This window comes from Bos mutus, chromosome 16, assembly GCF_027580195.1.
Source record: "Bos mutus isolate GX-2022 chromosome 16, NWIPB_WYAK_1.1, whole genome shotgun sequence".
Classification (NCBI taxonomy): Eukaryota; Metazoa; Chordata; class Mammalia; order Artiodactyla; family Bovidae; genus Bos; species Bos mutus.
In genome coordinates, this window is record NC_091632.1 from 16,894,473 (window position 1) to 16,912,184 (window position 17,712).

Consider the following 17,712-nt stretch of genomic DNA (forward strand, 5'->3'; position numbering starts at 1 on the left):
AATTAAAGAGAATCAGAAGAGAAGAAATAAAAATGGAAACCAATCTAATACAGTAGTTAAGGGTATCGGTTCTTCTAAACATTCCCAAATCTCTCTTTGGCTGGTCTTTGACTAGCAGTTTAAAAATATTTTTCCTCTTTTTGGTAACACCTAATTCAACTCAATTTTTTCCATGACTGGATAGCCAGTTTTCAGGGCAACAAAAAAATACAAAAAAAAAAAAAAGCCAGCAGGGAAGGATTCATACAAGAGAATAGAAATACATAGCAAGGCAAAGTTGGCTCATCCTGCCTTCTCTAGCTTTAATTTTTTAAAAAAGAAAAATCCTACAAGTAAGTGACTGTTTATGAACCGACATAAGTGTATAAGCAATACAAGAGAGAAGTAATAATAGCAATTTTCCAAATACCATTTCAGGACTGTATTATTTATTCTATCTCTTTATATATTTCAGTGTATTATTCTGTTTCTTTGTAGATCTGCTAAGACAACAACAAATTAGATGCCACAATATAGGAGGCAGAGGAGCAAGAGAAAAACAACCACCCGGAACCCTGGTTATCAGCTAGGAAACCCAAAGGTGCCGTTATCTGGCTTTACTCTCACTCATCCCAAGGAACACTTGCTGACACGGTTTAATCCTAAAGGGCAGAGGAAGGGGAGAAGCCAGGAACCTGGCTTCCTGCCGATTATCTGCATCCGAATGAAACAGGAAAGCCTCTGCATCTTCTCCAGATAATCAGGATGCGATCAAATCACAAGATGGCCCTGAAACACTGCTTCCCCTGGCATTTCATGGACACAAGTGAACATTTATCTCACTAGTAAAGACCCGTGGACTCTAAGGAAGGGAAAAGGGAAATAATATCAACAAAGGAGAAGAATAAAGAAAACAATGCCAGGAGGAAATCCGTTGCTGCTTCAGGGGAGAAGGCCAAAGCAACCCACTACATCTCCAAGGACTTTCTGTGAGAGATCACGCATTGACACAGAGAATTAATAGTATTTACACATGGGTTCTCAGGAATTATTACGTGATGATAAGATGTCCAAACTCTAGCATTCTAAGAATTCATGTGAATGCATTTTCCAGAAAAAAAAAAAATTCCTTAAATAGTTCCTTTTAAATAACAGGTTAAAGATGTCCTATAGGATACATATTGTGTATAAAGAAAAATTTTATTTTCCCATAAATTCAAAGGAACTCTTCACTTGCAGACATTTAAAGGTCACGTGTTTATTTTGATTTTGTGTAAAATAAATCATAACCTAGAATAAGTTATTTCCTTATTCACATGACAATGAGTTGTTTCCTTATTCGTATGAGGAGAGCAGTTTTTTGTGTGTTTTTTTTTTAAGGCTAACAGTAGGTAGAAAAGTACCTCAACTCAAATTCTGTTGACCTTAAAATTAGAAAATTAATTAACCTTAATTTTCTTCCCCACTAAATATTCTATCTGAGACCATCAACTAGACTCCTTCAATATTTCCTTCAAGGAGTCATTTTCTGACTAGTTTATTGAACTGTCTGTGGCAGTGAATACAAAAGAATTTGCCGAGATTATAACTGATGACATGTCTACATGTGCAAAAATCAGGAACAGTGATAAAGCAAGTGGGGAAAATAACACACACAAAGTAAGCTGCATGCTGAAGGACTAAGATCTCATTGGCCTGGAATAAGACTCCCAGGGGTGAACCTGGGGTCCCATTTAGAGAAGTTATGGGTGTGGTCATGATGCCCTGGCCACCCCTCCCCTCAAAATCAACCACAGAAGGACACGTGAACCCCAGCGGTCAGAGGACTTGATAACTGAAGATGTCATACATACCAGGGAAGACCGGCTCCAGGTGGGCTGGCGTCTGATAGGGGGTGGAGAATTGGATTGTCTATACGAAAAGTTGAAAAAAATGAGGATGGTTATTCTTATTTACCATGTATAAGATGACCTGATAGATGAGAGAAGGAGAAGAGGGGAAAGTAGACAAAATGGGTTAAGAATCACAGTAGAACAGGGACTTCCCTGGTGGTACAGTGGGTAAGAACCCGCCTCCCAGTGCAGGAGACACAGGGTCAATCCCTGGTCCAGGAAGGTTCCACATGCCAAGGAGCAACAAAGCCTGTACACCACAACTACTGAGCCCTCGTTTTGGAGCCCTCAAGCTACAACTACTGAGCCGAGTGTCACAACTACTGAAGCCCGTGCACCTGGAGCCTGTGCTCTGCAAAAGGAGAAGCCACCACAAACAGAAGCCTGTGCATTGCAACGAAGAGTAGCCCCCAGACTGCCGCAGGTAGAGAAAGCCTGAGAGCAGCAAAGAAGATCCAGCCAACCTACATATCAAATAAATAAGAATTATGGTAAAACAAAAATATTTTCTATATCTGGTTGGTGAAGCCAAGACAATTTTAATTTCCTTTTTTGTTCTTGTTTTATTTGCAAAATGTTTGGAATAAATGATATTTTCCAATGTTTTACAAAGTAATATGAAAAGAATGAGGCTTCTTTCTAAAGATGAATTTCAAGGGAAATAAAAATCAAAGACCATCTTTTAGAGGTCAGAGAACAGAGACCTCTGGAGAAGGATACTGCTCAGATGATGCTGATTTCATAAACTCCAGAGACCTATCCCAAGCCTTCATGTAGCCCATGGTGAGACTCTAAAACTGCATACAGAGTTTACTGTCTATGTAGGGGATGAGGGTGTTTTTAGAGAGTCCCAGTTTTCATCAGATATGAGAATAGGAACCTCCCATACCTGGTTAGGAAGAAGAAAGGAATGGTTATTACAGAAGTACAAAGGAGGACAGAGTTTCCTTAATTTTCAATCTAATACGTGATGCTCACTTGTATAAGAAGAAAAGGACACAAAAGAAATACAAATACTCAGAAAGTTTTATAATAAAGCCACTTGCTAAGATATGGTCAAACAAGAAGACTATAGTGATATTTACTTCTCAAAATAGTTTTCTTCTTAAACCCACCCTATGGAAGTCAACTATAGAATTCTTGTTAATTCAAAGACATCTCAACAAATAAAAGGCAGTAGCAGAAAATTGCAAAGATGTGACCTAGAGGGAATCTGTTCAAAAGAATGGGGTGTGTGTGTGAGCATGCAAAGGAATGATGTGTATGCACAAAAGAATGGGGTGTGTGTGTGTATGTGTGCGTGTGCATGCGTGCGTGCAAAAGAATGGGGTGTGTGTGCAAAAGAATGGGGTGTGAGTGCAAAAGAATGGGGTGTGAGTGCAAAAGAATGGGGTGTGTGTGTATTTGTGCGTGTGCATGCAAAAGATGGGGTGTGTGTGCAAAAGAATGGGGTGTGTGTGTATGTGTGCGTGTGCATGTGTGTGTGCAAAAGAATGGGGTGTGAGTGTAAAAGAATGGGGTGTGTGTGTGCACATACACAAAAGAATGGGGTGTGTGTGTGCACGCGTGCAAAAGAATGGGGTTTGTGCATGCACGAGAACATGTGTATGCAATGTGCATTTATAACATAGACATGGCTGTTTAAATTGCTGCTCCTGAATCAGTGCTCTTCTGTTTACGTTTGCACACTTTGTTTGCAGACCTGATAGAGTCATCCTTTGATATCCAAGGAGGAGTGGTTCCAGGACCCCTCAGATACCAAAATCCACTGATGCTTTTGTGTAAAATGGCATAGGATTTGCATATAACCAATGTACATCCTCCCACACACTTTAAATCATCTCAGGCTACTCATAATACCTAATATAATGTAAACAGCTGCCAGTACAAAGGAAATTCAAGCTTTGCTTTTTGGAACTTTCTGGAATTTTTAAAAAATATTTTGATCCACAGTTGGTGGACTCTACGGATGTGAAACCACAGATACAGAGGGCTGACTGACTGTACTATCAAATATACTTTCAGACTCCAAGAGTGACCAGTGGCAGAGACTGGCTTAAAAGAGTCTCCATCATGTAGGGAAAAAAGTCTGCCAGGACCTGATCCTCCAGTTTTAAAGCAGTGCCTTCTACAGCAGGATCTGCTCTAGGACAGCGTTTTCACACTCTTGGATGTGTCCACTGGGGAAGCGGGAAAGCAGTTCTTCTCTTGCATTTACATCCCTGAAGTTCTTTGAAACAAAATTAAGCACCTTGGGCGCCCCAACTGCTGAGGTACTCTGCTGAGGAATGTCTTTTGAAGGCAACCAGAGGAAATTCAATGATAGCATGAGCCAGACACACTCTATCCAAGGTCAGGTCACGGTTAAGTTCTCTCATCAAACTCTCTTTATCATCCCCATTTCCAAATTAAATTGAAAACACACACATGGATTTGTGACATCTATTAGTGTCTTCCAAGTCTTCCTCTAATTACCCTGGCCTCTCATTTACAGGCGGGTGACTTGACCCAGAAGCACATGCAGGGTTAGCCAACTGTGTGAGTGCCACGGGGCTGAGGATGACAGCAGCTTCTTCTCTTTCAAGTTGGCTCATCACTCCGCTACACGCTTCTGAACACACGCTACATCTGACACGAAGGGGCGCCCTGGCAAATTGGGAACCGCTCGGCTCCTCCAAACTCAAGGCGGAGGTTGGAAAGGCACTGATGTTGGCCACTCCGTCCAGGAAGTCAAGCATTCACAGTCAATTTGCAAATCATTTCCCCCTAGGCATATAGGCGACACCAGACGGTCTTCATCATTAAAGCTCTTTCCCTCCCGCCTGGCTTCAGCTTGCCCCTTTAGCTTCTACAAGGAATGAGGCGAAAGAGTGAGCGGAAAAGGTGATCTACAACGTTCCGAAAGCGTAAGAATTTAAGCTGGAACGAGCCATCCAGGGAGCAGGTGGATGAAATGTTTACTTACTCGGTGCAGATCTTGTTTTGTTTGTAAAATTTGTGCCGCGTAGCAAACAGCCGAGATATATACTTGGCATTCTCGATATCCTCCTTGGAAAAGAAGAAATAAACACTTGTTTGTATATGCATTTTATTACGATTCCTCTGGGCAGGGACATGTCCCTTCCTCCCTTCACGTCAGGCATAAAATAGCCGCCTGAGCCACAAACCAACATGCTGAAATTCAGCGGCGGTCACGCTGATGAAGCCCACCCAAGAATGTTAGATGATACTGCGTGCTAGAGAATCCTTTATGTCCATGGCACTGGAGTTACACTGGTGATCTGGCGTGTCTTTACATATGCCAAACCAAGTGCTTTGCAAATCAATAAATGAATCAAGGCAGAGTGTGGCATGGATACCTAGCAGAGAGGTGCGTGAACTGCCTTGGTTCTCAAGAAGGCACTCAACTGAAAGGCAGTCACCAGTTTGCTTCAGATCAGCCTTGGGCTGTGATGGCAAAGAAAATCCAAATAAGCCAACGAAAGAAAATACCACACCATATCATCAGAGCTGACTCATGAAGGGCATGCCAGACATTGTGATCTAGCTCAAATAAGACTGGTGGAGGAACACAAAGCTTAGAGTAAAACTCAGCTTGGAACCCTGGCATTGTGAGCATCAGGTCACCAACACCGCTTGGAAATGAGTGATGGCAGCACTGGGCACGTAATGGAAAGTTATGGGTCTGTTAGACTATTTATTCTCTCATGACATGGAGACCAAGGAAAGCATATCAGGAGCTGAGAAGTCAGACCGCCAGCGGCCTGCGGGACCGTGCCTTCATTGTCTGTTTTGTTTACCGTGTGAAAGAGGGCAGTCTCCTCTTTGTTGACGAGCTCCACCAGGATAGTCGACTTGTTGTGGGTGATGTTTCCCATGTCATTCCACCTGCGCAGAAGAAACCCCACAGTGTTTGCCCAAAGACTTCCCAGACATTTATGACAGCACAGGAGGGTCATCTGCTATGACCCTGAGGCTCTGCTGAGCCTCACTTTACAAATTATGGTTTAGCTGTATTTTAAAAAGCTAAACATTTCTTCCTTTAAAGCAGAAATGGAAATAAAATGCAATATTCATCTACTTAAATAGCTACACACCACCTCAACATTGCTGTTTGATAAAGTACACTTTCCCTTATGAGCTAGGAGAAAAATATGCAAGAGACTTCTGCTGCCTAGTTTTTCATATTTTCAGATGGACAAAGTCTTTTCCATGAACCCCATTTTCAATGCTGGGAGAGCAGGTCATTTAAAAGTCATGTGTGGAGTTCCCAGGAGGTCCAGTGATTAGGAGTCCAGCCTTTCACTGCTGTGTGCCCCAGATCACTCCTGGTTGGGAACTAAGACCCCACAAGTCACATAGGGCAGCAAAAAAAAAATAATAATAAATTAGGTATTTTCAGGACCTAGGCTGAAGAATTCACGGAGATTCTGTGTTGCAATGTACACTACAGATTTGATGATGCCACTTAGAAAAAATGCTGAGGGAAGGTTCAATGTGCCTACATTTTTGTGATCTAAAGACACACACAGACAAATTTCCTTCCCTTTCCTCATGGAGATCTGACCTAAAATGGGATACACAGAGAGAACCACCAGACAAGGGAAGGTAAAGCTCCTGCTTCCCATTCTATTTAGAGCCGGTTTCTAATCACCTCTTACACTACATGCCCTTCACTCTGCTCCCCAACCTATAATTCCCTGCCCACTGCCTTTTCCTCTCCATCCTGCTTTTTTTTTTTAACTTAAAAAAATTTTTTTTTGACCATGTTGTGGCAGAATGAGGGATCTTAGTCCCCCAGCCATGGATCCAACTCGCACCCCCTGTAGTAGAAGTTCAGAGTCTTAACCGCTGGACTGCCATGGAAGTCCCCTTCCATCCTGTGCTTGCTCATTGCACTCCCTTCTCTGCCTGCATGATTCCTTTAAGACTCCAAAGCAGCCACCTTCTCCAGGCAGCCTTTCCTCATTCCCAACCACCTACACGCCAGGAAAGAGCCGGGTGTAGTCCTTTATCAGTCACCACATTGTATCACAGTGGTTTATGTCTGTGATCAGGTTCCTAACTAAACCAAACTCAACCACAGGACCCGTGCCTTGGGCAGAGATTCTGCCTGCTTTATCTCTGTATTCCATGGACCGAGTGCACCTGGTATAGGGCACACGCTAGATGCTTGCTGAAATAATGAGAGTAATGATGTTGCTTCCTCTCTGTATAACGGCCAGTTCTTTTATCAGCTCTCTAGGTAGACAACTTTCCCACTTTGGAGATGAGGCAATTCGGGTCAAAGGGGAGGAATTACCCTATCCACTTGCATGCATTGGAGAAGGAAATGGCAACCCTTCCAGTGTTCTTGCCTGGAGAATCCCAGGGACGAGGGAGCCTGGTGGGCTGCCGTCTATGAGGTCGCCCAGAGTCGGACACGACTGAAGCGACTCAGCAGCAGCAGCAGCCTTCCTTATCAGCATGAGTTCTATCGATGCCTTTCAGGTTTTCCTCCAATCACCCTTCTATTACACCAATGCCATCTGTGTTTATATACATCTACAGGTACTCTGCAAGCTATCTGCTAATAGTTCCATAAGATCACATCTACATGGCCTCACAGCTACATGCTCCTTACTGAGGGTCTCAAAAGAGAAAAGATATTTGATATTCTCTGGCTCCATTCCCTCAAATAGATGGCCAAAATTCTGGATCCACTCCTCACTCCACCATATGACTTCACCTTTAGTGGCAGTTAACAGGACACTATAGTAGCAGTAAGTTCACATCTTATAAGGGTTTCAAGGCACCATGCTAAAGGAAGTGTGCTGGAAGCAGTTCCCAGGGAAACCGAACAAAACCCGTGAGGGGCTTATTATGAACAGTGAACTTTCAAACTGCTATTTTCGATTTAATCCAGAGCGCCAGAATGCAAAATCTATCTGCTTCTCTTCTCTGGACTCAAGCACTGATTTAGCTACAGAGAACTGTGTGGGACGAAAGGCCTGGATAGCTTTACCTGGGCATAAAAATGTATAGCTGCGACTCTGCCCATATTTATATATTTTGCTCAATTCGTTGCAGGTATATGAGTCCTGCAACATGTCCCAAAGTCAAAAGTGAAGTCGCTCAGTCGTGTCCGACTCGTTGCGACCCCATGGACTGCAGCCCACCAGGCTCCTCCGTCCATGGGATCCTCCAGGCAAGAATACCGGAGTGGGTTGTCCAAAAATCAAAAAGCTTATTTTGTAGCCCCAAAGCACTCTCTCTCCACTTCTCCTTCAATAATGTCTCTATTCAAAGAGCAAAAGAAAACAAATGGACAAATATAATGGCAGGGTGAGGACCTAGGAAAACAAAAGCCAATTAGGAAGCTTTTAGTGGGAAAACTTTCTCAAAATGACCTGCAGTAACTGCTGATCCAACAAGTACACGGCTGGCCAAGAATTTACTTCCAGAAGGTGGGCCATGCTCTGACTCTAAGAGCCATCTTTGATCTTCCCTGGACATGCAGCTCTGCCTATCAGATGCACATGCAGGAAAGCTGCTTTTCCTGTAAATAATAGGCCACACTGCCCTCATAAATGAAAGCAAGCATGCTGTTTTTCGGATTTTGACACTAGCATGGGATCTATGGGCATCAATACAAGGCAAACTCATGGACCTGTAACGTAGGGGACACCCTGTCACTTCCCTACGCTGCTTCCACTCCTGTTAAATGCAAAAGAAGGCTGAAGGATCAAAGTAATAAAAAAAGGACCAAGGTCTTTTCATTAATGATAACAAACATTGATTTTTCAAAACACACTTTCACAAATAGCCCTCTTTCTGTAATAGAAAAATTAGTTTGCACCTTTATAGCACATGGCATTAGGCAAAGGGCACGCTGGGCAATGGATGGAAGCCAGGTTGGATTTAATGACTGGTCAAGGGTAATCTGGGCAAAGGTGATCCTGCAGGAGCCTCATGCCTAAAGAGCCCATTTCTAACCAGACTCATAGAATTTGGTTCCACTCTTCTGGCTCAGTGGGGGTTCAACTACGCACTTCTTGGAGTCAGTGGGAAGAAAGAGCATTCTCCATCCCCCACCCCCAAACAAACCCCCAGGGAAAGTGAGAGGAATTTCTCCATAACCACTTAAACCCTGCAGAGAGGGCTGATCTTATTAGAGTTGAGAAAAGCTCAACTCTTATCCACGGTCTGGCTGTTAACTCATCCGTATAACAACTTTCATACTCCGTGTGGTTTGCGAGAGCACCTCCATGGAAAAGGAGAAAGGAGAAAAATCAGACTACCTGTAGATTACTGCTTGTCTTCCAATTCTGTTCCTCACGAAAATCCCCATAAAGAAAATGCCCAGGTGCACACTGTTTCCATGATTGTCCTGCGCAAGATCAACAAGAGATGGTTGTGATGAAAAGCATCCCAGCGGTCGGGTAGCCTCCCCACGCGGACCATACCCCGTTTCTCGCCCACACGTGGAATGAATCGCAGACGGCATCCCGGCAACAAGGCAACCTGAAGGGAGGCACCCTGCTGCACCTCCTAAGAGACTACACAGATGTGTTTCCTTCTTTTATCTCAATTTGTCACATTTCCTGTTTAAGAAAGAATTTTAGGATTTTTCTCAGATTGGCTGGCAGTTTAGAGCTCTTTCATGAGCATCTATTGATATCTTTTTTAACCCTAGTTTTTGTGTTTTTTAATCAAAATTACATGTGCATACATTTTGATTATATATGCATACTACATATGTACAATGACACAGGCACATAATTTGAGGAACTGAATATTCTTTAGATCTTGTTTAAAGCAGCAGACCCAGCCCCACCATTTCCTCTCCTTTAAAGGCATCGGCTTCTACCACTTACAGCCCTAGAGTGTGTCCATTTGCATCCACCATGCTTGGCCTTCCAATTTAGAACCTCGTGTTCCTCAGTTCTGGGATATTTTCTCAAATTACTACCTTCTGTTTCCCCCTTTCACTCTCTTCAGAACTCCAATTATTCAGATGCTGAACATCTGGGCTGGCCCTCCAATTTCATCTCCTGCCTCCCACCTTCCATAACTTCAGGGTTTTGGGTGAGACTTTTCTTTCCCTTCTAACCTATCCATTAAGTTTACCATTCCGATATCGTATTGTAGATTTCTGAGAGTTTTTTTTTTCTGAATGTTCTCTTTTAAAAGCAATCTGTTCCTTCAGTGAGGTAATATATAAATATATATAAATACCTATACATATATATGTAAAATCCCTGAAGCTCACAGTGTGAGGGATGGGGGAATCCTTCACCCTGCAGAATCTCTGCCTCTTTTGGGATGCTTCATTCTCATTGCACTGACCTCTGTTATTCCTATTGGGGCAACCCTGGGGTGTGTATGATCGGGTATGTATTCACACTCCAGCGTGGGAGGCTAAACACTGGCTGGGACCTTTGTGAGCACAGGAAGGGCACGTGGACTATAAGCTTCAGTGCTGGGCAATCCACTGGGCTGTCTGGGAGAGGCCAGGGGTCTTGTCTTCAGTCTGGTCTCTTGGTCCAGTCAGGTGCCCCAGCCTCCTGCCTGGGAAAGCATAACCCAGCTTCCAGTGTTCTTGAGAGCAGAGCGGGAGCAGGACTCAGCATCCAGTGAGCAAACCGTCACCCAGCCCCTGCTCTCACTTGGGAGGCATCCTCGTTGTGGAGTGAGGGGAGAGACACGCCCAACTCAGCCCAAGAAAGGAAAGATAAACCCCCACCTTCCTCGGAATACCCATTTAAAACACAAAGACCTCCTTCTCAAGGACCTCTTCTCAACCCACCTCCCCAAAACTTTCCATTAACGAAGGAATCTTCTCATAGAGAGAGAGAAAGGGAAAGACAACTGCTGATGGCAAAAGCTGAGCGAGAAAGAACTAGGGAGTGGGGAGAGGGCCTCAGTAATCACAAGAGGTTAAAAGGTAAGTTACATGATCAAAAAAAAGAATCTATGTGGGAAAAGAAGACGGGCAAAGTAGAGATGGGAAGAAAAAGGAAAATTCTGTGGAAAGACTTCCCTGGGGATGCTGCCAGGAGGTGGGTGCAGAGGTCTAGGGGGATGGATGGGGACGCGGGAGGGGCAGGCCATCAGCGTGGGACAACGGAAAAAACACGGACCAGACCCCAGTTAGAACAGCACACACAGCTGGGGTTGAGGCTCCAGACCCCGTGTGACCCATTCCAGAAGCTCCCTCCCCCCATGCCCACCTGCTCTGACAATACAGGAGCCCACGGAGGCTGTGGACGCCCCGTGTTTGTGGAGGGCGAGGGAAGACACCCCGTGTTTGTGGAGGGCGAGGGAAGACCTGTCAGGAAATGCACTGGTATTCCTGCTCCCCAATCTTGAAAAATTTTTTGAGAAATCACTCATGGGGGAGAAAAAAAACAACCCACACTAAACTTAAATGGTCATCCCTGGGACATATCCATAACATATGTTTGAAACCTTCCTTGGTCAAGAAGGACCCAACCAGCCCAGAGGGACTCCGTCACCATGGGCAGCCTGCCCTTGCTGCTTTTTCACTTACAGCCGGCTCCATCACAACCCCCATGGGTACCACCGCCCGCCCCTCATCCTTGGGCCACCAGGAATCATGTGGTCTGTAGGTGGTCACCTGAGTCATGAACGGATATGCAGTGGGGGAGGAAAAAAAGCAGCAGCCCAGAGGAGTTACACCCACGGGCCGTGAGTCAGCCGAGCCCGTCTGCCCACTCGGAGTAGCTCTGGTAGCTCCCTGTACTTTTCCCACTAAAGGACAGACTCAAAAATGCATCTGAACCCAGCACCGCGGATTTCAACGCTGTCTTCACTGCCTCTGTTTCCCACAGTTCAGAATGACTAAAAACCACGCAAGCAAATGACCCCCACGACCAAACCTCCAACTTCCAGGGCCCGAGAAGTCGGTTTTCTAGAAGTGGAGAAAAGTTTACTCTGATTTTCCAAAATATCATGACTATATATGGGCTGCTGAAATGTAAGCGGGATGCAGATGGCTTCATAAGGCATTATTGCAAGGAAAATGGATTACAACCCTATGAAGGGCAGCCATTAGAGAAGCAAAAGAAAATTAAACAAATCTAAAAAAGAGTCATTTAGCCTTTTTTGCAAGCTGCGGCCACCCTGCTCGATTCTACTTGATACACATGGGCAGTTCTCATTAAGGCAAATTGCAAACGTGCGATGGAGGGGGAACAGAACGCTTATAAAGCAGCCAGTGGAGCCAGTTTGGAGTGAAATGTTTACGCTGAAATTGCAGGCGTCTCCCAAATCGCTGAAATGTGCCAGTTGCTTTAGGTTTCTGATAAAACTCCGTCTTTGGTAATGTGGGTCAGCAGAGAGAGGAAAATGAGTTTGGATGATGGACTCCGTTCTATAGACGGTCTTGCACCATGACCCCACCACCACACCCTCACTTCAGGAGGTGAATCTGCTGCAAAGGGTGGGATGTGCTTATAACCATTTCCTAGGCATACTTTCCAGAAAACACCAAAGGGGCTGGAAACCCACAGCAGAGGCTCTCTAGAGCCAGAGAAATAAAGTATGATTGTATCCAGGAAACGTTTCATTTTTCCTCACAAACAGTTATCACTGCATCAGCCCTAAGAAGAGAAAAGAAAAGGCCGAGGAGGAAAACTGCCGGGGAGGATCTGCATTAAGGCGCACATGACATTTGCTACGTGTCCCGCTCTAAGGTCGGCTGTGACCTTGATAACTTCTCAGCACCAGATGGGCTGGTGTTGGTACTCACTCAGAACACTGTCTTACAATTGAGATAGTCTGCTAAGGACTGTGGAAAGCTTCAAAATCTCTCCATTAACAAAGAAGGGTTTGCTTTCACTAGAGTAAATTGGTGCTAACTAATGCCATGTAGAAATGAGAAAGCCAAGCCTTCTGGTTCTCTGCTCTCAAGCAACACTGGTTTTCCAAATGCCTGTGCTGTTCTGAGACAGCTGAAGCAAGGACAGTGGGTGCTACCTTCACAGGGAAGATCTCCTGTCCAAATCCATCCAAGCGTTCCACCTCGTTGATGTACATAAGCTCGGCTTCTGCTGGCAGGATTCCACTAAAACCAAAAGAGCATCGAAGGAGGAAACGGTTAAGGGCAATAAAATCAGTGGAAGGCCCGACCCTCCTGGTGGCAAATTCCAGAATCGTGGCTTTAGTTCTGAGAAAAGCCATCATCACCCAACTGTGGGCACGGTGCATTGCTAAGTAATTCATTAACATTTCCCCCAGTAACCTTTCACTCAACAGGGAATAAGAGGAAGGCAAAGCATTTAATTGAGAGCCACAGCCCTATGAACATGGATTATGCCAGACGTCCTGGTGAATAATGCTGACCACTGTGGCGGGGGGGGGGGTGGAAAATAGAATTTTCTCCAACCTGGGAAAAAAGATCTCCACTGTTAAGAAAAAAAGAAGGAAAAAAGGAAGAAAGGAAAAAGATTATAAGGATGATAATTTGGGAGCCAAGTAACCAAGTTAGGAGAATCCAGGACTGCTGCACATATCCTCTGAGGTTGGAAGTGGTGGTGGTTTAGTTGGAAGGGAAGCTGTTTATTTTTTATTCATCCCAAAGAGCTCCAAGCAGCCCTGAGCAAGCTCTCAGTGATGACTTGAATCTCACCATTTTTCTCCTTGACCTTGACTTTCCCACCCAAAGTAGCTCTTGAGGTCTACACTCAGCACAAGCAGCCCCAGGCTTCCCAAGTCGGGCAGCAGAGTTTTAGGAAGGTCACAGAGAGGAATTCCTCTGGCCAACCGCTCCGCATCAGTGTGGGTCTACTGGTGTTGAAGAACAGGGGAAAGGCGGGATGGAGGGGGGAGAAAGGAAAAAAAAAAGGGAAGAGAGAAAAAAGAAAGGGGAGTAGGGGCAGGGAGCACAGTTTTCCAATCTACATGCACTCTCAGAGTAGAGCTGAGTCACTTGCTACAAGAAAAAGAACTGTGGGGACTCGGGGTGGGGGCCACCCCCTCCTGTCTCAGACAGGCCAGCAGGCAGCCCCGCCTCACCTGTGGGCTTTGCGCTCCTGGGCCACCTTCTGCGTCAGTTCCTCCAGAACAGCTTCTTCCAGGGCCAAATCCTGTCAAAATGGAAAGCAGTTCAGGTGCCTTGCGATTTTGCTCATGAGCCTTGACGTGCTCCTTTTTTCTAAAAATGCCCCTGACCCGCCTCACTCCCTCAACCTCCCTTTAATCCTCTGCAATTCCTTTTTCTTTTAATTTTTACTGGAGTAGAGTGGCCTTACAATGTTGTGTTAGTTTCTGCTGGACAGCAAAGCAGGTCAGCTTTAAAGTGTTAAAGTGGTAGTCACTCAGTCGTGTCTGACTCTTGGTAGTCCATGGACTGTAGCCCGCCAGCCTCCTCTGTCCATAGGGTTTCCTAGGCAAGAACACTGGAGTGGGTAGCCATTCCCTTCTCCAGGGGATCTTCCCAACCCAGGGATCGAACCTGGGTCTCCTGCATTGCAAGCGGATTCTTTACCAGCTGAGCTACTATGGAAACCCAAATCAGCTTTATGTATACAGATACCCCGGAGAAGGCAATGGGACCCCATTCCAGTACTCTTTTCTGGAAAATCCCATGGACGGAGGAGCCTGGTAGGCTGCAGTCCATGGGGTCGCTGAGGGTTGGACACGACTGTCTTCACTTTCACTTTTCACTTTCATGCATTGGAGGAGGAACTGGCAACTCACTCCAGGGTTCTTGCCTGGAGAATCCCAGGGACGGGGGAGCCTGGTGGGCTGCCATCTATGGGGTCGCACAGAGTCGGACACGACTGAAGCAACTTAGCAGCAGCAGTCGCAGCATACAGGTACCCCCTCTTGTTTGGATTTTCATCCCACTGAGGTCACCACAGAGCATGAGCAGAGGTCCCTGTGCTATGCAGCAGGTCCTCACTAGTCACCTGCTTTATATACTGTAGTGTGCATACGTCAATCCCACTCTCCCAATTCATCCCACCCCCTTCTCCCTGCTTGGTGTCCATATATGTGTTCTCTACGTCTATGTCTCTATGTCTGTTTTGCTCCTTTTATTCCTTTGAATTACAGGTTGTCAGTTTTAGAACAGAGGTTCATGTTCACTTTTGTAACAGGGCTCTGTATTATAACTTAGGCTACTCCGAGGCATATTTGGGGTTGTCACCTAAACTCTGGAGGGCCTTAGTTCTTTTTCATTTTGCTTCTTCTTCCCTATCTGCCTGCCTCTCAGATTTTTATTTAAAATGCTTTGTAAGGGACTTCCCTGGTAGTCCAATGGTTAGGACCCAACACTCCCAATGTAGGGGGCATGGGTCTGATCCCTACTCGGGGAACTAAGATCCTGCATGCCACCTGGCATGGCCAAAAAAAAAAAAAAAAGCGTTGTAAGTGCCTCCCCATTTTTAACAAAAATGTGAGGATATACAGGCAAATGAGTTTCCAGGCCACCATCCTCTCAAAAGTTGAGCCCAGGAAGGGACAGTGCCTGACCTTCTTATCCACTGGCCCAATCCCAGCAAACTAATTCAGAGCCACTTTAGGCAAAGCAGGTTCATTCAGAGGCTACTTGGCAGGGCCTTGGGAGCAAAAGAGGCCACGACAGCTAAACTACCTCAAGGGAGCTCCGGAATATAATAGCTGGGGAGCTAACCAGCTGACGTCTTGACCAGATAAACCCCAGGCCCCTGGACCAGTGTTGTGCCAGCTCCCGTGGGAGTAGAGTCAACTGGACACAGGGCTTCTCAATTCCCCTTCTAGGACAGTGTGAGTATTTACAGAGCTTGTTAAACACCTACTGGGAAAGTGAGATGGAGTCTGGAGGAATAAATCCAAGACGGGGAGACCAGTCAGTTCCTGAGACACTGACAGGCGTGGTGATTCTAAAGCTTATCCTGTGGGTGGCTCCCGCCAGGAACCCTGCTGCCTCTGCCCTTCCTGGGCAGCAGCCTGGAAAGTTCTACCCTCCTCTGAGCCCCAGCGGAGGGCTGTTTGAGCTGTGCATCCCAGGGAGGCCCTCCGAGGCTCATCACACCCTTGGGCGGGGGTGGGTGGTGGGGGGTGTGAGGCGGTGAGGGCTGATGCTTTCAAACCATCCAAAATGCCTCATTCCCTTTGTTGTAAAATATCATGTACAGAAAGATTAGCTCCACTTCAGCCACTTTTCATGAAACACTATCCCCAAGAAGGTACATCTCAAAACTGTAAGAAACATCCCATCTCAAATGATGAAATTGTAAAAAGAAAAAAAAAATCAGAATATTTTTAATGTTGGAAAATGCTAGCATAGCTCTATACTGGAAATTCTTAGAGCTCTGCAGATGGTCCTGAGAGACCTTAGAGAAGACTGAGGGAATTACTGGCAGCTCTTATTTTTCAAAGTGCTGTTGTCTGTTTAGCCACCCACTTGAAGCAACTCAAGTCCATGTTAGGAAATAAAGCTTGACGTTTTCAGTTTTACGCTGTGGGATCACAAAGATGCCACGTGGCTTAGAAATCTAGCTCTGGGTATACATCTGGCTACCGAGGACTAGGGATAACTCGATATTAATTTTGAAAAGCCAGTAAAAGGTGTGGCACAATAGGATAAAATAAAGCTAAGTGAAGATCAAAGAGTGCTCCAGTAAACCGCTGCCTCCAACTCTCTGAAAGAAGAAAAAGTCCAAAGGGACCCTCTACTATTGTACTCAACCCTACCAGCTCCATCTGCGTCTGGGCCTCCCTGAGGCACGCGGCCCCGCCACTGGGCCGGGCCAGAGAGGCAGAGGATGAAAAATGGCAGGGAGCGAGCCTGCACACAGCTGCACACCTGGGGAGCGCCCTGTGTACTTAACTTTGTTCTTTTGCTCAGCCGCAGAAATGCCATTTGACAAATTTCAGTGGCTTTATGAGATCAAACACAGCCATTCATCCCCGGTTCCCTCCCCCACCAAAGGAATGCATTCTGCCCTTTGAAAGCGCTAGTGGAACCCAGCGGAAAGTGTACAACCTGCCATGGCTCCCCACTGCCTGCTCAATCAGGTCACCACCTGGGCCTGGCATTCAGACCGTGCTTCAGGGCGACCCAGACGTCCCTTCAGACCTCTTCTCCCAAGTTTGTAACCTCAGGCCAACTATTCCCAACACAAACCGCTTTCACATGTCACCCCGACGTCTTTGAGGTCCATCACACCTACCATTCCCTGGACAAGGCTTCCATGTTCGGCCGGGAGGGACAGAAGCCTTTCCCACTCTGGAGCTACATCTTCGGCCCTGTGTGTCTCTCCCATAGTCCTTACCAGAATCTGCCTACTGTCCTCCTTACATTTTGTTATTGCGGCTGTTTAGTCACTCATTCGTGTCAGCTCTTTGCAACTCCATGGACTGCAGCCCGCCGGGCTCCTCCATCCATGGGGTTTCCCAGGCAAGAATACTGGAGCAGGTTGCCATTTCCTTCTCCAGGCGATCTTTCCAACTCAGGGATTGACCTCATATCTCCTGATAGGCAGGTGGCTTCTTTACCACTGTGTCACCTGGGAAGCCCTGTCTTTCTCACACAGTTGTCTGGATACTCATCTTACCCTTTATCCTTGTCTCCCTCCTACTAGAAATGACAGAGACTTAAGTTCAGAAAGCTGCAAGCCTCCACATCACCGCCATGGCCCATCTCAGGGCTCTAAATGATACCTGCTTACAAACTCTCTGCATACAGTAGGTGACCAATAAGTGTCGAGTGAGCTGAACCAAATACACGACATGTCAGTTTCATATTGCCAAATGAGATTGTTTTGTTTTTGTTTTAGGTTTTTTAAAAAATTGTATTGGTGTATAGTTGATTTACAATGTTGTGTTAGTTTCAGCTGTACAGCAAAGCGAA

The 17,712-nt window shown here is 45.7% G+C and overlaps 1 protein-coding gene across 1 annotated transcript in view; it reads right to left on the reverse strand.

Moving 5' to 3' along the window:
• PTPN14 (protein tyrosine phosphatase non-receptor type 14) overlaps positions 1-17,712 on the reverse strand; it is a 196,340-nt gene that overhangs the window by 35,153 nt on the left and 143,475 nt on the right. The window contains exons 6-11 of the mRNA XM_005901280.3: positions 13,890-13,960; positions 12,852-12,939; positions 9,152-9,240; positions 5,672-5,759; positions 4,837-4,919; positions 1,833-1,890 (exon numbers count right to left, since the gene is read on the reverse strand). Coding sequence (XP_005901342.1) covers positions 1,833-1,890; positions 4,837-4,919; positions 5,672-5,759; positions 9,152-9,240; positions 12,852-12,939; positions 13,890-13,960 — 477 coding nt within the window. The remainder of the gene's footprint in view (positions 1-1,832; positions 1,891-4,836; positions 4,920-5,671; positions 5,760-9,151; positions 9,241-12,851; positions 12,940-13,889; positions 13,961-17,712) is intronic.